Raw genomic sequence first — 25380 nt, 5'->3', positions numbered from 1 at the left:
TAGTTAGGTTTGGTTAAGGGTTAAGTCTGGTTAGGGGTTGAGTCTTTTTGACTCATGTAAGTCACTGGTGGTGATGGTCCCGTAACATTGGTTTCGATGATATTGTAACCTGTATGGTTATTTGGTTATTAATAGAAGGTGGTATTTTTCTCAAAAAAAAAAAGTACCATTTGAAGGTTTTTACTCTTATAATTTTCTCAATAATTATACCCAAGTCCACTCTTAAAATAAAAAAAAAAAAAAAAAAAGCGACCGAAACCTCAAAACGGCGGCGCGTACCGGTAGTTATATTTTCCTAATAATTAAAAAGAAGATGCTAACATGAGTTAGATCCAAATCTCATCGACTCGGATTTCTCTCTATTTCCGAACCCAACTCAACCGCGGGTCAAAACTCACTCCCTCTGCTCTTCCTCTCACTTCATCTTAATGCTCATTTCCGTTCCGTTCAAAACTCCGGTACCTACCTCCGGCCTCGCTTTTCCTCTCTCTATTCTCATCTTCAACTTCGATTTTCCATTCAACTTAGATTTTCCTCGTTTTCTGTGCATTTTTTTTTCTCAGGTAGCAGAGGTAGCATAGCTGCAATCATTTTGCGATGGACGAGTAAGTGCTGCTCTCTTTCACAATTTTGCTTTTGTTGAAAACGAGATAAAAGAGTAAAAAAAAAAAAAAAAAAAACTGAGAAATTTTGATTGATGTGATAATGCAGGGAAAATGCTGTGGAGCTTTTACAGAGGTTTCGCCGCGACAGGCGAATACTGCTTGATTTTATACTGGCTGGTAGCTTAATCAAGAAGGTCATAATGCCTCCCGGGGCGGTTACGCTGGACGATGTGGATCTAGACCAAGTCAGTGTTGATTATGTGCTCAATTGTGCTAAGAAAGGTAGGTTTAGTGGTGGTTGTTTATCACCGAGTGCGGTTGCGGTTTTTGTTTTGAGTTTGCTTGTTTACATAGATGGTGTTTTTTTGACAATGTAGGTGGAATGCTTGAACTGTCTGAGGCTATTAGGGACTATCATGACCATACCGGGTTGCCTCAAATGGTATGTGCAATTTATGACACGAGCTGTTTGGATTATGCGGCTTATTATTTGTTGAAGCTGTTTTGGTGTTGGAATGAGACTCTGGATGGATATTAATGTTGTGGATTCCGATTAGGACCAACCGCGGATATCAAATTTTATAAATTCGTTATCTTCTGCAGCTCTGCTGATCATTTATGTTCATGTTTGCTAGGTTTTTGTTATGTAGTTTGCTTATTTCTTAGTTTTATTCTGTATCCTAGTTTTGAATTAGGATGACATAGAAAACATTTCCTAATTAGTAATCTTCTGCTTCACATCAACGTTCATTTCATTAAGTTTCTGGTTTTTTTTTTTCCTTATTTTATGTGCATCGTTTCTGCTGGTTGATTGTGGCTCTTAATACTTACTTTCTGCTTTACCAGAATAATTCTGGTTCTACTGGTGAATACTTTTTGGTTACGAATCCTGAGTCTTACGGTTCTCCTCCAAAGAGGGCACCACCACCTGTTCCAGACTACACACCGCCTCCTGTTCTCGCGCCACCTCCTGTAATCACACCATCTATTCCAGACCTTGACTCATATCCAGTCGAATCGAATGTATCACAATCTGAATCTTTTAACTCCACACAAGTTCGAGAACTTACTGTAGATGATATTGAAGATTTTGAGGATGATGATTTAGATGAGACTGACAGTCTCAGGATTTCAAGAAGGATTCGTAATGATGCTGCTGATCTTGCTCTTGGATTGCCTTCTTTTAAAACAGGTAAGAGTCTTTGAATCCAGGTCAATGTATGTGTTTGCTGCCAAGTTATTAGGTTATGTTGAATGGGTTCCATTTTCGGTTGGTTGAACAATGAATATTTTTTTTTAGAATAGTATCCCATATATATTAGTTGTTTCTTTGACCTATGAAGCTTGGATATGGATGCTGCTGAAATAAAATACTCTGAACAAAGTAGAATACATGGGGCTGGAATCCTAAGTGCATATAGATGTGTATCAATATACTGACACATGTTTGGTTTGGTCAAAGTTCGGTTAGATGATTTACACTTGTGTATACTTATATCAGCCTCTTAATTATTTATACTTATGCGGACCTTATGATTCAGTCTACAATTATCGTCCAACTCTATACCATAATTTTATTATAAACTATTATTGATATGTTTTTGAAGTGTTAGATACAGATTAGGAATTCTCATAGAAGTAGAGGAGAGCCTACAGGTACCTTTATGCATACATCTGTCTGCTTTACCTAGGTATCTCTCGAGTTATTTGGCAATCAGTAGTGAAGATTATATTCTGAGGGTGATTGACGAAAGCTGACACTAGGATGCACATTGTCATGCTTGTCATAATTTTTTCCTCTTGCCTGCCTTTTTAGGTATTATAGAGGATGATCTCCGCGAGACTGCATATGAAATCCTCTTGGCGTGTGCTGGTGCTGCAGGGTACACTTTGACTCTCTTAGATGCTTTTCAATTAGTTTCATATTGGCTTAAAAAAAATAAACAAATAACAAATAAAAAATAAAAAAAGGAAATGCTGTTGTGTTTGCTGTTTTATTTGTGTACTTTCTTCTGTCATTTAACCATCCTTGTTTGCAGTCTCTGACTAAATGATTGTCTAAACAGGGGTCTCATTGTGCCATCAAAAGAGAAAAAGAAAGACAAAAGGTCAAAGCTGATGAGGAAACTAGGACGTAGTAGAAGTGAAAATGTTGTGAGTCAGTCTCAACGAGCACCTGGGATGGTTGGTTTGTTGGAAGCCATGCGTGTCCAGATGGAGGTATTTAGTTTGCCGTTTACTTATAGAAGGCAGAATCACTATATTTCCGTTTCTCCTTTTAAAACTTGGTCAGCTTTGTGGTTTTTGGTTAACTGTAGATTCTAAGGGGAATTCTCTTTCTGATATTTCTTGGAATTCACTAGTACTGGTGGTGTTATTCATTTTTAGTAACAAATATGTTCTTGGGTGTATTTAGTTTTTCATTCAAATATAACAGTTAAAAAATCTAACAAACATAGTAAAGTTTATCTGGCCTCTTACTATGGTATACTTTAAGTTTGTGACAGTATGAAGGATAAACAGAGGAGGACAATAAAAACAGAACATTTAAGTGCATAATCGAATTGAAATATTATAGTAGGTCTGGCATACCGAATGAGCCCTTAAGGTAATATACTTAAAATCAATAGGACATCGTAGCCTGTCTGTACACTGAAGCTTGAAGGTTAAGTAATAAAATTGCAATGAGTCGTATCAAATATCAGCATATTGTAAACAATCATCTGATCATGCAAGTTCCGAGAACATGCGCTGTTGTATGATTTTTGAATATCCATGGATTGTGTGAGGAGATTTACCAGTGGTCAACTAATATTTGGCTGACATTAAAATAAGTTAGAACAGAAGCTGGAGATAGATTCTTAGCTACTGGCGGCCTACCACTAAATTTTAAATCAAACACCCACCTATCCCATCACTACAATATTAAGCATATTCCTTCAGTTCATCCTATTTATGCCAATCATATATACCGTTCATCAAAAGTGTTACATATTCTAGTTGATCCTAACTATGCCATTCATGAGGGATAGTAGAAAGTTGAGAGATATGTGTATTTTCATGTTCAAGCACACAGTTCGATGAATTGGTATGATTTCCCTATGTACGTAGATCAATATTTGATTCATAGGACCTCTGGATGTTTATAGATTTGTCATGTAGGTTTTGTATATCAATGTTGAAATTATTTGTGAAGTTGTGCATATCCTTTATAATTATCTTACAATATAATTATCTTACAAACCTTGATATTGAGATATCTGTAAATATATCTGTTAATTTGAGAGAATATATCTGTCATCAGCGATATTTTAACCTTCGCGCCAAGAGCCCCTCCAACTATATACTTTTGATTGTTCTTGATTTGACGATTCCTTTTCTCATATGAATGCAGATATCTGAGGCAATGGACATCAGAACTAGACAAGGGCTGCTGAATGCACTAGCAGGAAAAGTGGGAAAAAGAATGGATGCCCTACTTGTTCCTTTGGAACTTTTATGTTGTATTTCACGGTCAGAATTTTCTGACAAGAAGGCTTATATACGATGGCAGAAAAGGCAGGTAAACTCTGTTCTTATTTTATGTCTTTCATTTTCGTGTTGATTCGTTTTGATGGCATTTGAATTTCCTATTTGTTGAAATTGGTGGGTTGGATGGTATATACATGACATACAAATTAAGCAATTTCGTTCTGTTCTCACAGTTGAATATACTAGAGGAGGGGCTTCTTAATCACACTGCTGTTGGATTTGGGGAGTCTGGACGGAAGGCGAGTGAGTTGAGGATTCTTTTAGCAAAGATTGAAGAATCTGAGGTGAATTTTCAGTTCATTCAAATGGTTTCCATTGTCTCTATCATACATTCATGAAAATAGGCAATGCAAGATTTCCCTGTTTAAGGATTACTTGAAAATCATTTCTGATAATTTGACACTCTGGTGTCTCATTGTGTTATAAGCTAAATAATTTGTCATATTGTACTATAAATAGTTGGGTGCTCACTTTTACATGCATGAGAGATACATGATAGAGGAGTTGGGTGGTAAACTTGTGTGTGGTTTATACTTTTGTATTTACTGGTGTATATTGGATATGATGCATTCTCGTCCATCATTCCTGTGTTTTCTTCATTTTTAAATAAAGACTGCATGTCTTATCATCCGTTAGGTTCTTCTTTCCCCTTTTGTTTATTGCTTCTCAGAAACAAAAACACTGACTTGAAAGCCACCAAGTTCCATCCACCAAGTGAACGGTGGTTCATGTGGCATTTAGTTGGTATTTGGACCATAAAATTGGTACCTTATTCTAAGATTTCCCGGGTGAGGACTAACTTTTTGTTGGAGTATTTTAAGAAACCTTATTGTAAGATGTTTGCTTTATTCTACCTATGTATGATTTCTGAAATAGTATAATTCTTTTCTCTCTTAAATTGGACACATCTTGGAAATGTTTCTCTAATTTAAGTCTTATTGTCCTTTTCTTGGTAATCCTTTATTTTTTGGTGAGAACATGTAAAAAGAAATGCTTTTCATTAGGTATACCCTTTGGCCTAGAAGTTAATGCCATTAAGGATTTAGCATATTGGGGCAAATTGTTGCCTGTGAGAAATTTGAGGGGACCCCCCAAACATGGATGGGGATAAAGGGATTTGTGTACTAGAGTTTTAGTAAACTTTTGGAATTTAGATCACATATCTCTTCGAGTTGAAAGAAACAGAATATTTTTTAGAAGTTTATATAGGTGTAGGGGTGGAGGAGCTTTGGGAGAGTAAGATTTTGGTCAGCCGTTTGGGCGTCAGTTTCTGAGGCCATTTAGCTTCTGTTGTATTATGCTAGAGCCTAGATTGAAAATCACCAGTAGTGTAGGGGGTTTTCTTGTCTTTATGGTGTTGTTTTTGTTTCTTGGCTCCTGCTGTTCTTAATGAGCTTCTGTTGCTTTTTTCTTGTATGGACAAATTCCACTTATAATCTTTTTGTCTTTTTCTTAATAAAGTGTTTTTTATTTTATTTTTTCTTTTTTAATAAGAAAGAGATATATCTCCCCCATGTCAGATTCAGACTTAAATAGAGTAATGCACTCTGGGGATGTAGTGTTCTCGCTGTCATTTGTGTCCTGTGGATGGAAAGAAACAAAAGAATCTTTGAACACTACTTGGGAGTAGGGGTGGAGGAGCTATGGGAGAGGGTAAAATATTAGGCAGCTCTTTGGGCTTCTGTTTCGAAGGCTTTCAAAGATTACAGTTTTTCTTCCATTCTTTTAGATTGGAAGGCTGCTGTAATCTAGGGTGCAAAGCTTTTGCAGGGGAGTAGTGTGTTGTACTTGTACCACAATTGATACTTCTGCTTTGTCTTGTTTTGTATAGAGCAATGCTTTGCTCTTCCTTTGTGGACTTCTGTTCCACCTTCTCTTTGCCGTACTTTTCTTCTTATTCAATAAATTTTGTTTGTATTCAAAAAAAGAAAAAGAAAAAAGAAGACCGAAACAGAGTAAGAATGGAATTTTGTTGTCATTTGGGAAGCACACTATCATTGTACTATTTCTTTTGTTGAAATTCCATTGTTAGCTTTCAAATGATTAATTTTGTATACTGTACTATTTGTATCATAACTCGGTGATCTTCAGTAAAGTTCTCTCTAGTTAATGTTGGGCAGCATGGTTCTGTTTCAGGATTTTTATTTTTTAAATTTATTTATTTATATTTTTTTAAGAACTGCTTTCTTGCAGTGCTTTCTATATTAATTTTGGTTTTCATTACCTCATCCTTTACCTTTTGATTGCAGTCTCTTCCACCCTCCACCGGTGAACTCCAACGAACAGAATGCTTGAGATCTCTTCGAGAGATTACTGCTCCACTTGCTGAGAGGCCTGCTCGGGGTGACTTGACTGGTGAAGTATGCCACTGGGCAGATGGTTATCATTTGAATGTTAGACTATATGAGAAGCTGCTTGTCAGTGTCTTTGATATGTTAGATGAGGGAAAGCTAACTGAGGTCAGTGCTTTTGGTTTGTTGCTGTCATGGCATGGTCTGTCAAAAAAGGATATTGATGTTGCGATGTTGTTTTCAGGTTGACTTGTGGGTTTTTATAACCTTTCTAGAGTTGGGTTTAAGAATCTTAATATCTTCATTATTTTTGAAAAAAACTTCAAGATATTTAACAGCCACTATTGACAATTGTTGAATGGGGCCTCCAGATTTGTTAAATGCTTGAGTGTCAAACATGAAATTTCTGCTAATAGCCTCATATATCTTTAGCTTAACTTTATTTTCAGGAAGTGGAAGAAATACTTGAGCTCTTGAAGTCAACATGGCGTGTTTTAGGTATCACGGAGACCATTCATTACACCTGCTATGCATGGGTCTTATTCCGTCAGGTACAATAGCCAATAATTGATTTCCTGCAGTGTCGTGCGTACAATGCTATTTCATTCATTTTATAGAGAAACTACATTTTCATACTTTATCTCTTATTTTATAATAGAGAATCTGATTGAAATGTTCTGATGAAGATATTTTTGTTTGCACATATTTACTGGAAAATATGGACTTGACAGACATTCATTAGTCTATGCTGTTTGCAAAGGGCAGTATTCATGTGATTGCTGGGTAGCATAAGCAGATTATTAAAGATTTTTCTGATGTGAGTCCTATATAAGCCAATGTATCTATCCGTATTGCCGATACAAAATGATTTCTTCTCTCCATTTTCATATTACCTTGAAACAAAAAGTAATGTAAAGATTCTTCGACAACAGGGCATATCATATGTCTGAGAGAGAATTAGATCTTTATCTTCTCTCTTGGCATCACTCTCTAAACTTTTGAGACCATTCATTTTGGTGTTATGCTTCTTGATTGATTGGGCAGGAGGCTTACCTTGATGGTTGGTTTGCTGGCCTTGTGCTTGTAGTTGGTTTATGTTTGTATTCTTAGGTAGACGGTCTTGTTTGGTTTGTCATGCATATTTTTGAGTGGACCTCTTTCATTGCCCAGGATATCTGTTCTTTGGCTGACTATGCACTTCATGTTGATCCCATCATGTTACAATTGGGTCATGTTTTTCCAAAATTCTGAAATTTGCATCTCGTAGTAGAGGTTGAACTTGCACATGATGGTTTTAGAAGTAGATTCTTAACTTGTGGTAGATGTTTCCATAAAGTTGGTTCAAGTAAATTTAAATTTCTGAACAAGTTAATGTTTCATTATCACATTGCAACTGGCAACTCTTTTTTCTGGGAGTATATATGGGAACATTTCTCAATCTGTGTATATGTATATACTCATAATATTCAGTTGTACATGTTCATTTTTTGGTTGTTTTAGGCATAAGGATACTCATGGCGAATGTTTTCATGTGTGATTCAATGTGTCAGAAACTCAGAATGCTATTAAATCAAATATCTACAATTGAATCTTCTCTGAGTTGCTACATTCTATAACAATTGCTGTATTAATCAAAATTCTTTGTGTTTCTTCTCAGCTAGATAAGGTTTTTCTATTTCTTTGTTCTATATTTCATTAGTTGCCAACTTACCATCAACTTTGACCTTGGCAGTAGTGTGTTTACCAATTACCATCATCATTTATAGTTTGTAATTGTTTCTGTGATCACAGCATGTTGTTACCAGTGAGCAAGGAATTTTACAACATGCCATTGAACAGTTAAAGAAAATACCATTGAAGGAACAAAGGGGACCGCAAGAGAGGTTACACTTGAAAAGTTTGCATTCCAGAGTTGAAGGCAAACAGGGTTACCAAGATTTATCTTTCTTACAGTCCTTTTTGTCTCCCATTCAGAAATGGGCTGATAAGCAACTTGGAGACTACCACCTGCACTTCGCTGAGGTATGCTAAAATTTTAGTGTTATAGTTGGGTGTGGACCATCTGGTTAATTGAATCTTTAGTCGGGCTGACACTAGGTTTTGTTAAATAATTCTTTTGATTCACATGTTTGGTTTTATAGTACCACCAAAAATAGCTATTACATGTGCTGTGTCCATGTACTGCTTGCATGGTCTTCCTTTGATACTATATGCTCATATATTTACTATGCACCATATTTTCATTTGTGGCACTAGCAATGCAGCACTACTCCTATGGCTCCCTTGTACTTGTCCAATGACTTAATTTTTCTGGTTGGACTGCTGATCACTTCTACCAAGGATAATTCCTAGGTTCTAATGCAGCTTCTTAAACTTTTTGCTCTTTAGGTGTCAGTTATGATGGAGAATATAGTGACAGTTGCGATGATTACTCGGAGGCTTCTTCTGGAGGAACCTGAAGCAGTAAGTATAGAAATCCCAAAAGGAAATTTTGTGCTTGACTTTATGTTGTTGAAAGAATAATGCTCGGCTCCTCGTGAGTAAGAAATTTATTTGGTGATCATGTTGAGGTTTGGGTTGAAGTGGTAGGAACCATCACTTTCATAGACCGATACAAATGAATTGGTGAAATCTTAGTGGCGAGGAGCCAAAGATTGTTATTGTTGAAAGGAAGTGGCATAAGTGTCCCAACTTTTGCATTTTTAATAAAGTTCAATAGAAATTTGAATCTAATGTCAATTTGTAAAATGTTTAAGGTTGTACGTTTTCTGTTTTGACAGGCTACGATGCAATCTACATCTGCCACTGATCGAGATCAAATAGAATCTTATATATCATCTTCTATCAAGAATGCATTTACAAGGGTGAGTATTGCAATTTATATCAATAACTTTTCTGCCTCTTTCCTACTTCTTTCAAGTTTCAGTTAGCTGTTTCTTTCAATTTATATCAAAAATATGAAATGCAAAATTCCACTTACCACAAGGAAGATGGGGTGGGGGAAGAAATTTGTCATGCGTGGGTTAATAGCAACATCTTAGATAAAACACACACACACACACACACACACAATGTATGGGACAGGTAAGATGCGTATGTATACAATTTGGACAATTTCTTTTGAAAGTGTATTGAAATTTTTGGTATCATAGAGTATCATAATTTACTGATTGTTTAAGTTTAAATCTAAAGTGTTAGCGTATATCAATCTTTTCAATTATATGTGTATAATACAGAACTTGGGCCAACCTTTTGATGGAAACTTCCAATTTCTAACACATGAGAAATTTGTCTTTGCAATCTTAGAGTTAGACTTTGTTACAAGTACTTTTCTGTATTTTATGAAAAGTTCAGGAAACGGGAGTATTTATGAAAAATAAGTACGCAGTGTATGACATGAGTATAGTATTAAACACTAATTTACTATAGGAAAAGTAGGGAAAGGCGAGGCAATATATTGAACTATTGCAAACTCTCTCTCTCTCTCTCTCACACACACACACACACACACTTGGAGAAGATGAGAAGTAATGAATTCCCAGACATGACATGAGAAGACAAGAAGTTATGCAAGCGTCTGTGCACAATGTATGAAATGGTCGCTTAGAAGTTAAAACTCATATATCTCGAACAACTGAACAAGGAACATACCAAAAGTATGTGATTTAATATTCAAAACAGTGCTGTATGAAACCTGGCTGTCGTTTTTAATATTTTCACTTCGTGCAGATCTTGCAGTCTCTTGAAAAATCAGACACCAAGCACGAACATCATTTGGCATTGCTTGCTGAAGAGACCAAGAAACTTTTGAAAAAGGACACAGCCTTGTTTATGCCAATTTTATCTCAGAGGCATCCACAAGCAACTGCTGTCTCATCCTCGCTGCTTCATAGGCTTTATGGCAACAAGTTGGTGAGCAATGCAGTGGTTTTTCTAATGTGAATTACATATACAATTTTTTTTTCCCACTGTACAGTAATTTTTAGGTGGTAGTGATGAAGTCTAGTGCTTTATTGCAGAAACCTTTTCTTGGTGTTGCTGAGCATCTGACCGAGGATGTGGTATCTGTATTTCCTGCTGCTGACGACCTTGAGCAGTACGTGATGGAACTTATTTTGTCGTCTTGTGGAGAGGAAACTGCAGAGATATACTCTAGGAAAATAGTTCCTTACCAGGTCAGTAGTTGGGTTTTATTTTTACTTTACACATGCTTTTTGAAGGTAAATTTATCGTCTGATACTGTAAGTCAGTAGATATGTGCAATTGTAAAATAGATTTGGTTCTGGTAATGTAAGCTGATAAGAAAAATTATAAGAACAGATGTATTATTTCTTTTGTTTCTTATCATCCTTTTTATTGTAACTTCATATATCTTTCAGATTGAGTCTATATCTGGAACATTAGTGATGCGTTGGGTCAATTCACAACTTGCGAGGATCTTAGGTTGGGTTGAACGGGCTATTCAACAAGAGGTAAAAGTTCAACAACTTCAAGTTTTTCCTTTCTTTTGTATTCATTTCTTGTGGTTCTCATTTGGAAAAAGCCTCGGGTACATTTTATTTTTTTAATATTTATTTTGCTATAATGCTTTATAAAAAATTACATGTTATGGATGCAAGAATGAACATTATGTTGCTTTAGGTTTTTGTGTTATTTTTATAAACTTTGGATAATCTAGTCAGACAGGCCCTCCTAAGTCCCTTTAGTCAACACTACGAGTCCTCAATTGGAATATAGTTTTATAGGAGTGTAATCCTAGTCATCTCTTTGGGCTTCTGTTTTGGCAGTTTTCAAAGACTACCATCTTTTTAGCATTCTGCAGTAGTCTAGGTTTCTTGTTTCTTAGGGTCTGCTGTGGATCCTAGGCTAGTCGCTGTTTACGTAACTTTGTGATGTTCTATTGCTTTCTCTTTTCTCAACTTGTAGTTGACTTTCTTCATTGTATCAATTTTTTGATCAATAAAATTTGTGTTTTTATTTATTTATTTATTTTTTATATAAAAGTTATCAATAGACTAAAGTATTCTCACAGTCTCACCTAATTAGATGGTGGCCCTGGGTAACAGGAAGCTGCTAATTAGGTCACTGAGTAGTCATGGTGATGTATAAATCAGTGATGTGGTGGGGAACCTAAACTGTGGTCATTAGTACTAATAACGAATTCTGTGCAAGGTAATTGGGAAAGTGATAAGATGTTAAAGTCTTAGTGCTTTATTATTTAAGTGCGGAATATGAGAGGAGGGTACTATTTTTGAAAGATCTTGTTTGACAAAAAAAAAAAAAATAAATAAATTTTTGTAACCTGGATGGCCTTTTCCCCCAAGCTGTTCAATGACCGTTTCGACCCTTGTTTTGACATTTTCCTTACCCCTATTCCTCTCTGGTCAAAAGTTGCTTTAGCTATTGGGACCCAACTGGTCCCATATTTTATAGGACATTACTATCACTTTTCAAAAACAGAAATTAAATGTAGTATTGTGTATTATAGGTCAATTGTACTACTTCACTATGTCATGTAATGCAGTACTTTGGATTAATGGCGCTTATTGCAGTACCTGGTCCTGGTTCCCAGCAGTAGAGTGCATTTTCCAATTCCACTTGTCTTTTCATAATCATCTATATAATCTTGTTGTTTCTTCACTTTAAAGATTATAATATATGTGGCTTCTACTCTTTTCCTGCTTTAAGTTGCTTAATGTTTGTGTGCATCATTTTACAGAGGTGGGACCCAATATCACCTCAACAGCGGCATGGGAGTTCAATAGTTGAAGTATTTAGAATTGTAGAGGAGGTAGGTTGTTAATATTTCTCCTTTTTATATACACTGTTTCTGGAAAATGGTAGTTAAATTTGTTGTTTTTTGTTATCTTATTAGTGTCTCTTAATTAGTGCATCAGTGGCATGGCCAATTAAAGTAATCCATTTCTGCTACCTCATTTCCCATGGCTTTCTTGGATTTTCAAATAAATTGTATCAATCATCTGTAAAGGTTGTCTGTCTATATGAATTGAAATATAATAATATCAGATACTCATTGTTAAATCTCTGCCCTCCATTGTCCAAACAGTGTTGCCTCTCATCCACCTGAGGTGTATCGAGCATTATTGGTGGTCTACCTGAAATGCATTTTAGTCGAAGTATCTTCACTTGAACTCTAGAATTTGTTAGTATTGCGTTTGGAGTCTTAACAGCTTTGGCAGTACTTATTCAAGTTGATCATCAAATATATTAATGCATCTGCTACTGGTCAATTAATGAATAATATATAATTCCTGATGTTTTATTCTTGTACGTCTTTCCATGCAGACTGTTGACCAATTTTTTGAGCTTAAGGTTCCAATGAGGTCTTCAGAATTGAGTAGCCTGTTTCGTGGAGTTGACAATGCATTTCAAGTTTATGCAAATCACGTCATTGACAAATTGGGTATGTGCTACATCATACTTGTGAAATAACATTTGGAAAAAACAAGAGAAAGTTTCAGTCTTGAGAGTTTTCAGGCGTTCAACAGATTTCCTGGTGATCTACTTAATGTCCCCTACCCCCTTTTACTTTGTACTTAGTTGGTTTCTCATATTAGCAAAGGTTGTGTGTTGGGTCCTTTGCTCTTCTGTGACTGTATCATAGAGCAGGGTGAGTTGTACAGTTCTCACTTGACAGTGATTTTGTTTAAAGTTTCCTTGGTGCTTTCTTTCTTTAAATTGGGGTACTTTTAGTGATAAAAAAGTTCCTGATTCATGAATGTTTTAGGCCTTGAAAGAGAAAAAAATTCATTGTCTCACGTTATATCATCAGACTTACATTCTTCTGTACATGCTATACAGATTACTCTAATCATTCATTTTCTTTTATCCACTCTTTTTTTACCCACGTGGATCTTTAATCGTGATTTTGGTCATGCAGCTACAAAGGAGGACTTGATTCCACCTGTGCCCATTCTCACACGATACAAGAAGGAAGCTGGGATAAAGGCTTTTGTAAAAAAGGAACTATTTGACCCTAGGTTGCCTGATGAGAGAAGGTCTACGGAAATTAATGTTCGAACCACTCCAACCCTCTGTGTTCAGTTGAACACACTTTATGTAAGTTTTGGGTTAACTTGTCACTAAATCTGATGTCTTTTTCCCCTGAGAAGGTGGGGCACCCTATTATAATCGTTGACTATATTTAAATGTTCTTTGGTTCTTTTGATCATTTTTATTTGTAGGCATCTGTTTTATGTTTAAACTTGTTTGAATGCCAGGTCTTTATATAGGAATTTATTTCCCCATATAAATCATTTTGATACAAATTTTGTGCTATTCTCAGTATGCAATCAATGAGTTGAATAAGTTGGAAGATGGCATTTGGGAGCGATGGACGAGGAAGAAGCCCCGCCAAAAGTTTATCAGTATGTGTCTAAAGTTTTTTGTAGCTTGACTTATATATTAAATAGCTCAAGACTAAAAGCAAAGCTTCACCACTTTCCTAGATTCAACTTTTGCAAATTCAACCATTGCTTAATTCAATTATTATTTAATCTCTCACAAATTACTTTAACTTGCTTAACTAATAATATGGGTAATCTTTAAGACTTTGCATCCGTTTCCAGAGTCAAGTTTCTGAAAAATCAGGAAAGTACCTCATCAACCATTTAAGATTCGAGCAATCTTGTGCCCGGTTGAGCTTTTTGATCTGCTTTGCTAAATGAATGTTTTCTCATACTTCAAAATTCAAATGACCATTTAATTCTTCATTACGATCTGGTACACCAAAGTTAGTTCCTTTGTAAATCTTTGAAAGCATTTCAGAATCGTGTACTGCAAAATTATAATCACCTGGTATAATGCAGCTGTATGTAATTATTAAACCTCTGTTATGTGACTTATCTTCATATTGCTTGTTGGGAAAGGCCAAAGTTTTTTTATATCGTTGATGGTGAACTTTCATCAATGATTGATAGATTGATCTTTTTTTTGGCAGAGAAATCCTTGGATGAGAAATCTAAAAGTTTCATGCAGAAGGACACATTTGATGGGAGTAGGAAAGATATAAACGCTGCAATAGACCGAATATGCGAGTTCACCGGTACATGATTTGTTAGCTAGATGTTTTTAATTATTTTTATAATGCGTTTAGATGATATTCTGGATGCTTCTAAGATTGTAAGTTAATCAGTGGAATGTTTGCCCCTTCTGTGTATTTTCCTTCTTTGTGTTAATAAAAGTGCGTTTCTCGTCAATAAAAAGAAGGGGTTTAAGATCTGTTTTTAAAGATGTCAAATACCTTGAGAAGCTTGATCATTGATTAATTTTTCATTTTCTTGTTGCAGGAACTAAAATTATCTTTTGGGATTTGAGGGAACCATTTATCAACAACTTATATAAACCAAGTGTTTCTCTTTCTAGGTTCGAGGCAGTGATCGAACCACTTGATATGGTTAGATTTCTCCCATTAGGAAACTATATTTATTTTAATGTCGTAGTTAAAGCTGCTTGAGTGAGATAATGACTGATGTGAGGATTTTATCTTATTTTTGGCCCCTGCTTCCTTTCAGAGTAGAAAGAAAGAAAAGTATTCTAGTCGTCTCCCTCAAATTGCATAATGCATATAATTTGTGATCTACCTGTTATAAAGTCTAGCTCGTTCTAACCCTCTGCTTTGATATGTATATAACCTCACTCTCATTTTACTGCCATGCCCAAGGTGTAACCATCAAATATTTAAGGTGCGCTAGGGCTTTGAGATAAATGTCATGTAGGAAATGTTCACCTATTGCTCAAGTTCCTCATTTCCCCTGCTCCTTTTGTGTTTGGTTGTTGACAACCTGAAAGTTGCTACAGGGACTTGGAGCATCAACTATTCTATGTTATGCCATTGGGTTCAGGGATGTATATGTCAGTAGTCATGCTCATGTAACATCATAATAGGATATTACATGTGATCCAATATGCCTCCCTCTGTTAACCACCTTCGTGGAGTTTAATATTCTTTTGCACTGTTTCAACATATCGCTAATGGATTCAAAAGAATTGAGTGAAGGAGTTGTTTATCTATCAACCTATTGCTTTTGTAGGAATCGGTAGATTAGGCATATTTGGGAGTTTCTTGTGGTTTAGTTATTAGTTTTTGTTTAACCAAAGTTGATGTGCCCATGTCCTTTTTGAGTATGTATTTATTTGTTAAAGCTGTATTATTGAAGATGAACTCGAAGGGCTGACTATATTGTCAACCATGCCAGGAACTTTGTCAACTATGTGATATAATTGTGGAACCACTCAGGGATCGTATTGTGACAAGTCTCCTTCAAGCAACACTGGTTATGCCTCACCCTTTTTCATTTGAAAAACTCCGTCAAAGATCCTGCAATTTCTATCTAACTTGAGTTTGTTTCTTTTTCCTCAGGACGGCTTACTCCGTGTCCTATTAGATGGGGGCCCATCCCGAGTTTTCTCTTTGGGCGATGGAAAACTATTAGAAGAAGATTTAGAGGTCCTCAAGGTATCCGAAATCCGACCCTTGAAATGTCAAAAGTAATGAAATTCTGATTGATTGATTTATCCTCGTTCTTTAAAGTTTTAGAGTCTAAGTTGTTATAAATGTGGGCTAGAGTTCTTTTATATCTGATGTGACATGTACACCTCCCCTTGCCTTCAGAAGGCTCAAATTGTTAGAATTGAATCTCTATTGAGAGGTTGTCATTATTGGCATTAAACTATGGTATGCTATACCATGAAATGTTTTGTCATCTACCATTATACCTAAAAATTCATGTTATATAGGCCAAAAGTTATTCTATTCTGAGAGCATATATTAAGCATACAGGCAGTTACTTTATATATTATAAAGTTATAACATAACATATTATCAAAGAATGAAATTTTCTGAAGTCAAGATCAACAACACAATTTGCATAGCCCTGTTCAATGTTTTGCTCCATGTGTTGCAAAAAACATTTACTTCAAAGGAGTGCTTTGGAAGTTTCTTAAAACTTGATTTAACGAAGATAAACTTTTGTTTGTTTGATCATTTGAATTGCTCCTTGAGAATGGCTCACCTACTTTCTGTAATATAGAGAATTTAATGAGAATGGCTCACCTACTTTCTGTAATATAGAGAATTTAATGGACTTTCAAATTTGTATAACAAACGTATACTTTGCGTTATCGTGGGTGTGATCAATAGGAGTTTTTTATCTCTGGTGGAGATGGGCTTCCACGAGGAGTGGTTGAAAATCAGGTATCACGCGTTCGGCTTGTGGTAAAGTTGCACAGTTATGAGGTTAGCATTTCCATTGGTTGAGAGTACTTACAAGTAAATCAGACTATTTTAGGCATATTTATTTGAATTATTTGTAATGTTAATGCTTTTTTTTTTAATTGATATGATTTTAATATTTGCTGGTGTGTATTTTCTATATAAACAGATAGACATACATTATATGCACATGTATATTCTGCAGACCTTGCGTATGCTTTTGTTCAAACTTGACTTTTCTTGCCCCTGCCAATCTGTGTTTTGCTACCTCTGCAAATTTACCTACACTCTCACACAGGAGCACATACATGTGGCACATGATCCTAGTGCTATGTAAATACAGAAAGTTTATGTAATATCTATGTTTAGGTGCATAACCTTCAACTAACTTTAACAGTGTCTGCTATTTTGGTTTAGTTTTTAGTCTTTGTTTACAATTTCTAATTTTTGTGTTTGCAGACTCGAGAACTGATCGATGACTTAAAATCTTCAAGTGGCCTGGAACTGCAGGGTGGTAGAAGCAAACTAGGAGCTGATTCTAAGACTCTATTGCGAATATTATGTCACCGGGGTGATTCAGAGGCCTCCCAATTTGTGAAGAGACAATACAAGATCCCGAAGTCCTCTGCTTAGGGATTGTGTTTGATATTCCAAATCTGGGGGAAAATGTAAAGCAGTAAAATTTGTATGCTCATGTTTTGTTTGTGTATAATTTCATTTCTCCATCTGGTTACTGTGTAATTAATTTTTTCAGTATTGTTTTATTACACCGACGAAAAATAAACTTGTTGTACGTCTTTAATGTGTACCATTTATTCTTTTCCAGTGAACACCTTTCTATCCTTTTCTTTGGTCGAGTCCCCAACTGTCTCTGCCAGCAATTTTCACCGAATCATTTACCAAATTTGAAGAAATCATTTCTCTACAGAGCTTTTGCAGACACCCCATTGTTTTTGTCCGTCTGTTGGTTCTGTTTCTCGAAGTCAACCTAAAACTTGTTACTTTGCAGCAGCATCTACAGGTATTTCAATGTCAGCCACGAAGACCAGCTAACCCTGAATCTCCTCTTTTGTGCATTCTGTAATGTTTCTCAAGGTCTTTTGCAAGGGATTTAAATCTGTCTGGATGCAATTGGAATCCATGATCTTTTTTCTGTAGATGAAGTTTTCTCATTGGTTAGGCTACACTTTACTGGAACTTCAGAAGATAGAAATATTGAATATATGGGAGATTTTATTGAAAAGAAAATTTTATGCATTATATATGTTGAAGGATTCAATTTATTGGGTTACAACTTACATATAAGTAGATATAAATGCTAACTTCATGTACATCTAAAAAGAGACTTTAGGAGGCTGAGGTGCTGTTCTAGCAACACTAGTGGTGCACAGCTGTGTGCGGTAGCGTTGATGGTGGTGGGAGTTTTTGGGCTGGTCCAAGGCTTTTGGGTCTACTATGGTGGGCTTGCTTTTTATTTTATCAAATAATTAATTGGGTCTGGGCTTCTGCTTTAGGCCCAATCTATATTATCTTTTATTTATGTTACTTTGTTGGGTCCCTGATCCAAAACACAAAAATTGGCCAAACTTATCTCACCTACCTCAAACCCACTAACCCAATTTAAATTGAAATGACAATTTTGCCCTCAATTGAATTAATATATTACATCATGCCACTACCCTAATCCACACCGATCTCTCCGTCTCTGCCATGGCGGCGCTGGAATAAGAGAACGAAGACCACCACCGCCGGACCTTTACTGCGCCCAGACCTTGCCGGACCTTCACTGCATCCTGACCCTGCCAGATTGTCACTGCGTCGACCCCGATTGGATCATAACACGATTCTAGATTTGCTGCTTTCGGAGCTCATCAACCGGAAGCATGGCAACCAGATCTTCCAGTCGAAACTCAAACTCTCCTCCAGAAAGCTCCGGACTGGACCTTCCAGTTGATTCTTCGCTGGAGACGAGGACGTAGCTCTTGGAAGACTGGAGACGAGGACTCGAACCCGGTGATTTGGTCCAGTTTCTGACATGGGTGCCCAGATCAGTTTTTTTTTTTTTGGTAAAATGAGTGCCTTTTTTTTTTTTTGGTTAAAATGGGGTAGAAGGCCCAGAAAGAAAGAAAGAAAAAGTTTTATTAGGGAGAGTAGACGTCTATTGCTGCCTAATAGACGTCTATTGGGGGGCAATAAATGTTTTGAATTGATGCAGTCTCCTCGTTTTTTTCTTTAATTAAAGTTTTATTTGTCTAATTTTGCGGAGATTAGTTCCCATTCTGGCGATCGAAAGTTCTATTGGGGGCAATATACGTCTACTCAGGGGAAATAGATTATTAGGGCAATAGACGTCTATTGGGGGCAATAGAGGTTTTCAGAAAAATTCGGTGGGCGGCGCCAGGTGACGGTAATCCGGTGATCGGATTCCGGTGACCAGTGTCGGGCTCCGGCAAAGTCTCCTATGGTCTCTCTCTCTCTCTCTCTCAGTAACAAAGGGGTGAGGGTAAAATGGTATTAAAAAAAAAAAAATCTTAATTGGGTATTAGGAAAGATTTCCGTAGAGTGTTTTGGGTAAGAGGGAATTAAAAAAACTTAATGAGGTAAGTGGGAAAAAAATCCCTAGATATGGGGTAAATGGACAAAAACCCTACTTTGTCATTAGCATAATTAGATGTGGCGTTATGCCGGCAATGAGTCCTTCCCGTTTTGGGGTAGGGCGACGTGGACTCTGTCTCGGACTGCACACTTTTTCTGCCAGGTTTGCCCTAGTCAGGTGACGACATCTTTGCTTTGTCAAATGGTCGCAACCTCCTAGTGGTAACATGAAACTAAGAGTCACCAGATTCAATTTCCAGTGGCAACATAGTGAGAAAACTGATCTTATTAGTATATTATGGCTTCAAGTAAGCATTAACTTTCCGGTATGTCACCACCTTTGTAAAGCGAATAGAGTAGTCATAAGTGCAATATTTGCTAATTGGTGCATTTTAGAATACATATTCTTAGTTGAGACGCCTATTATTATCTCGGGTGATTCTCTTGATGCTTATTGTAATTTGGGGTTTAGGCACTAGGTCCCTTCATACATTCTATGGTTTCATTAATGACTAAGGCTTAAGGGCAGCCGTTCTGGCCCTTCCTCAAAAAAAAGAAAAAAAAGAAAGACTTTAGGTGATTTAAAAAATGCTTAGGGCCTACGAAAGTATAATAATCAGACCAATGCATATGACATATATAGTACAAATTGTAGTGATGAACATGATAGTGATAGATCTTTTTTGAGCTCCCAACTGCTTCCCTTATAAGGGAATAATAAGGATGAACAATCTTCCCTTGAGCACCATGACCAGCGCTGTTCTAGCTCCGTGGTCTTCATCTTGTGTGGCATGATCAAAATTAGTTTCACAAGAAAATTGGCTCAGTCCTCCACCCATTAGAAGATTGTCCATGTTCAAGCCCTTCACCTCCACCACTTTTTCCGCATTCACCATCCTCATCATCTGAAGAACTATCTGGAGTTGCTACGCCACCAAACGCATCATCAATATATGAATTATTGATTGGGTTTTTTTTTTTAATATTTTTTTTTTCGATTTTTTTGGTTTCTGGGATTTTATTGGGATATTTTTATGATATTTGGTATATTGTGATATTTGACGATGTTGCCAAAATTTCGCCAAAACAAGGAAAGATAAGATATTACCCGTGTCCAATATATTGCATGCTTAAAAAAAGAACATATCAGCACATCGGTAGATATATGAAATCTTGGGGGTCACATCCAATCTGTTTTATAGGACGATGAATTAGCTTCTGGATAGGAGGGAAGCACGAGAAATACCTCGGCTTTCTAACCTATGTTGGTAGAAACAAAAGGAGAGCCTTACGTAAGAAACTTGTAGTGTGGCAGGGTAAGTGGCACCCCAAGAACCTATTGATCAGAGTGGTGGCTCAGTCACTTCCCTCCTATGCTATGAGTTATTTTATTTTCTTCTAACATTTTTTTGAGATTCTCTCAATGTTTTAAAAACTACTAGGCTGCTGGCAAATAGTGGGGAGAGCAGACGCGCGCTTAGGTAGATTTTCTATGGCTTTCAAAAGGCTATCCCATAGAGCAGTAGCTTCAGCAAGCAGCACGCTAACTAGACCAAATTTCTTGAACATGAGAGTAGCAGTGCACCATGATGATCTATAAATAGCAAAACCAGTAGTGGCAGATTTGCTTTGAATAATGGATCCATCAAAATTCATCTTGCCAAAGTTAATTGGAGGTGGAAGGTAGATGAGGGTGGTCTGACCAGCATTGACATTACGAGATTTTGCATTGATATTGTGGTGCCTATAATCAGACCCACAAGTAGCAACTGTATAAATCACCCTAGTTAGAAGGGGATTAACAATCCTAAAAGTGAACTCATTTCTTGCATGCCACACCTATTAGCTCACAAGTTGTTGAAGAGGAAAGATCACACATTAGAAAAGTAACAAATAAAAATAATATAACTTATAAGTGATTGGCTCACACTTAGTTGTACTGAGACCTTTTGTGATTAAAACCTAACACCTAACGAGTGGTTGAGTTAGAACAGTATCAGTATAATGTCAAGCCACAGGCTAAGCTTATTGCTGTTTAACATGGTATTAAAGTGTGTCCCTATCCAATCATGTCTCCAATTATCACGTGTTCATTAAATTAGCCATCGGAAATATTCCAATTGGGTTGTTAATTCACCAAGTTTCCGATGTGGGGCTTGGGTCCCAATTTCCAATGTGGGAATTGGATTGTTAATTGATTGTACATGTAGACCTAGAGCTAGGTTACACGTGAGGGGGCGTGTTGGAGAGGAAATATCCCACATTAGAAAAGTGACAAATAAAAATATAACTTATAAGTGAGTGGCTCGTACCCAATTATACCGATGTCTTTTGTGATTAAAACCTTACATCTAACGTGTAGTTAAGTTAGGATAGTACCAGTACAATGCTGGGCCATGGGTTATACTTCTTGTTGTTTAAAACCCCTGTAACTAGAGAATAAGCTTGTCATTCTTATTAGGATGTCTAAGGAGATTGGAAAATATCCAGACATCCCTTACAAAGGGGCATGAACAAAAGATATCATCTAAAGGTTTAATATAGCCTATCTTTTGTTTTAAGCCTTTCTCTAACAAGAAGCCAACAATTTTTTTTTTTAAAATTTGGTGGTAGATTTTATAAAGACCATTTTCTTCATCAAGCCAATTTAGCCATGATTATAGAGGTCCTCATTCCGATGTGTCAGATTTAATAGTAAAATTGTCATTAGCATTTAGACGGGAAGAAATCTTTTGTCCCCATTTTTGTGATAAAGTAATCTGGGGTTCACATCCAAAACCAATTGACAATGGATGAAGTGGCCCAAACCCTTATAAACTCATAGGCAATGTCTCACTTTTCCCATGTGAGATGTATATATTCTCAACATTTTGCTGTCTCCTTCCGTTTTCCAACTAAATTGTTGACACGTGTTTTCCACATCATCTAGCTAAACAGCTACTTAACAGAGTTAAAGAAAATTATTATCTTTAAATAAATAAATGAAACACTAATCGAACTTCAGATATGCACATCTCTATTACTATAAATGGAAGCCTAATTTCGGTGTCATGCTGTTATATGCTTACCAAAATTTAAAACACCTAAAGGTTAAAAATGAAAACATATTTTTATTTTTAAAGGTTAGATAAACAACAAAATAAAAACAAACAAAATTAAGAGAACAATCACACGTTGCTCTCTTCGACTATCCGTGTGAACACATGGTTAAAGGCTAGTCAAATTGAATTGAAGGCTTCTGTTCAAATAAAAATTGAATTGAAGGCTTCTGTTCTTTAAAGATCCATGAATCCCATACCCATATCATAATAAGTATTGAGATCAAGCAAGTTTATCCAATTAAGAATCAAAATTCAAAGGCTTTTATATAAATAGACCAGAAAAGAGAAAATTTGACCGAAGGAAAAACCAAAATGCAAAAAGAGGCCTTCTCTTTTGAAGATATCATTATGAATTTCTCAATTTAAATCACATCAAGATTAGTAAATAATAATATAATCATCCAGGATTAGCATCTCTCATGGGTATTACAAGCTAGGATCTTTGGCATTAAAACCTTTTGAAATCTCATATCAGCTGAGTAGCCATGGCCTTGGCCTCCTCATCGGAATAATCTCGATGGATAGTGAACTCAAAAAATATGTTTTTTTGCCCTTTCAAAACAAAAAAAAATGTTCTTTTTGTTTATTACAAAAACATAAAATAAATGATAAATGTTAACGGGGTTAAAGCAACCTGTTAACATAATTGAAAGGTGTCGAACTTTGATTAAAGGATAGGGAAGGAGACACGGTTTTGGGGACAGAAGATCCCCTCCCCATTTGGACTCCAAATGACCTCATTATTAATCATTAATCGGAAGATGAATGTTCATAATATGCTTAATCCAAAATAGTGATTAGCTTGGATCTATCCCAACTTTGTTTTGTAATAAAATCGCTAACTGTAGAAAACTCGAATCTAAATAAAAAATTTGTTGTTTGGAAAACAAGAACACGCCGCACGCGCTTGCTCAGTTCCTATTGAGATTCATTCCCTGTCCGATGGCATGCCTTTGTGGCGGCGTTGTCGGACGGGCCAGAGTGGACGGATTGTTCAATGGTAGACGGGTGTCTGGCCAGAGTGAAGGCTACGCGGTGTCACTGTCCAGATTGCGCATAGGACCTGTCGAGGAAAAGCGGCGTGGGATTGGCGGCTGTAGGGTGGGGTCGGTATCTACCTCACCAAAGGTGGAGTGTGATTGTTGGGGGGTGTGGGTTGATTGGTTCAGATTGGATCGGAGAGCTCCGTTTTGGATCTGGTTTGGCTTGGGTAGAGGCATCTGCGTTCACGATCTCCTTACTGATAGGATCGGGTTAGCTTCACTGGCAGTGCTACTTGCAGGTGTGATGGGAAGGTTGGATGGTCGAATGGTTGGCCTGTGTTTTCTCGGCGTGGCGGGTCTGCCGCCAATGGTGGGATGATGAGATCTCTACGTGCGAGTTGGTGGCGCGGTGATGATGGCAGTCTGCATTCTAGACTTGGGCGTGATGGCTATTGGGCCTGGGCCTAGAATTGGGCTATGGTCCCTTACTCTTTTTCTATTATATTTTACTATTTTTTATGGTTAATTAGACTTGGCTTTATGCTGGCAATAAGTCCCTCTCACTTTAGGGTAGGGTGACGTGGGCTTGGTCCCGGTATGCACACTCAGTGTGCCTTGTCTGGCCTAGCGAGGCGGCAAGCTATTTGCTTGATCAAATGGACACAACCTCTTAGTGGCAGGATGAAATTAAGTGTCGCCGGAATTATTTCTGTGCAGCAACATATTGGGAAAGCTGCGCTATTTGTAATGATGCTTCTTTGTGGTAGAGTTATCTTTCCGGTATGTCACCGCTATGTCAAAGCAAATAGAGTAACCATTCGTGCACTCTTTGCTAATCGGTGCTTGCTAGAATACATAGATTTTGTAGAGAGTTTTGGTATTATTTTAGGATATTCTCTTTATGCTTATTGTAATTTGGGGTTCAGGCTCTACATCCCCCCCTTGTATTCTGCAATTTCATTAATCAAGGCTTGAGGGCAGCCGCACCAACTCCTTTCAAAAAAATAAAAAATAAAAAATCGCTAACTGTTGAATTCCAGTCCATTCTTTTTTCTTTCTTTTTTTGAAGAAAAGAGAATATTATTAGATACGATTAAAATCGTACATGAGGGCATCTAGAACAAACTCTGGAGCATGAGTAAACCAATTAAGATGACAATCAGTCTCAAAACTATTACTAGCTAAATGGTGAGCAACCATGTTAGCTTGCCTAGGTGCAAAGCTAACATTAACCTCCCCCACTGCAGCCATAATGCTTTTAATTTCAGAAATCAGAGCTCCTAAGTCAGACATGTCCTCAACCACCGAGTTGATGGCCTGTACAGCTGATAGGCAGTCACTCTCCAATATTGCCTTAGTGACATTCAGTGCTTGTAAGAGTTCTAGTCCAGACTTCATAGCCAAGAGTTCCACATGTAGAGCAGAGCTAACAAAAGCAGCTCTATATGAAAAGCCAACAATGAAGACACCCAAATTATTCCTCAGGACACCGCCTGTACCTCCAAACTGGACCGAGGGAAGGTAAGCCCCATCGACATTCAGTTTATAAGAATCTGGCATCGGAGCAGCCCAATGTTTCCGGACAATAGGTCCACTAAAATCAACTATTGCTGTCACCATTTGGCTTGAGAATATTCCTCGTACCAAGCCATCGCCGAGGCCAATACCAGAACTTGTTTGAGACCGATCCCTCCAAAGCTTTTCATTCCTATTCTGCTAAAGACTCCATGGTAGAACGAGTAGCTTATCAAAGAAGTAGCTGACAGAAAAGTGACTCTTTCTAAGAACCAGTCTTTCCAAGAGGTGGAGGACAAAGGAATGGAGAAAGGAGGAGCTCCTACAATCTCACGAGCCAGACTGCAATGACTAAACAAATGTTCCTCAGTCTCAACTGCATTAGAGCAAACCACACACTGCAAATCACTAGAATAACCTTTCCGAGCTAAAGTAGCCCGAGTGGGAAGGAGATTTTGAACCACTCTCCAGCCAAATATAGCCACCTTACTAGGAACTTTAGCCTTCCACAAAGCTCTCCAAATC

General features: G+C 37.0%; 1 protein-coding gene across 2 annotated transcripts; it reads left to right on the top strand.

Annotated features, from left to right (window-relative positions):
* The first annotated feature begins 300 nt into the window (after nt 1-300).
* On the top strand, nt 301-17512 carry LOC112195491 (protein unc-13 homolog). 2 transcript variants are annotated; one of them, XM_024335900.2, is made up of 27 exons: nt 301-458; nt 564-605; nt 712-887; nt 983-1047; nt 1452-1797; nt 2422-2488; nt 2672-2825; nt 4000-4167; nt 4310-4420; nt 6386-6595; nt 6877-6978; nt 8219-8449; nt 8816-8890; nt 9208-9291; nt 10157-10339; nt 10447-10602; nt 10807-10899; nt 12147-12218; nt 12734-12851; nt 13329-13507; nt 13734-13815; nt 14388-14492; nt 14737-14843; nt 15646-15723; nt 15810-15905; nt 16590-16685; nt 17121-17512. In XM_024335900.2, the coding sequence occupies exons 2-27, from the start codon at nt 598-600 to the stop codon at nt 17292-17294; spliced, it is 3336 nt and encodes a 1111-aa protein (XP_024191668.1). In that variant the 5' UTR covers nt 301-458; nt 564-597; the 3' UTR covers nt 17295-17512. The 2 variants fall into 2 exon arrangements, with proteins under 2 accessions (XP_024191668.1, XP_040373701.1); XM_040517767.1 differs by having other exon boundaries at nt 326-458; nt 573-605.
* Nucleotides 17513-25380: the final 7868 nt, after the last annotated feature.

The sequence above is a fragment of the Rosa chinensis genome, chromosome 1 (genome assembly GCF_002994745.2).
Source record: "Rosa chinensis cultivar Old Blush chromosome 1, RchiOBHm-V2, whole genome shotgun sequence".
Classification (NCBI taxonomy): Eukaryota; Viridiplantae; Streptophyta; class Magnoliopsida; order Rosales; family Rosaceae; genus Rosa; species Rosa chinensis.
The sequence above is the reverse complement of the archived record's forward strand: the minus strand, read 5'-3'. Positions and strand labels throughout refer to the sequence as shown.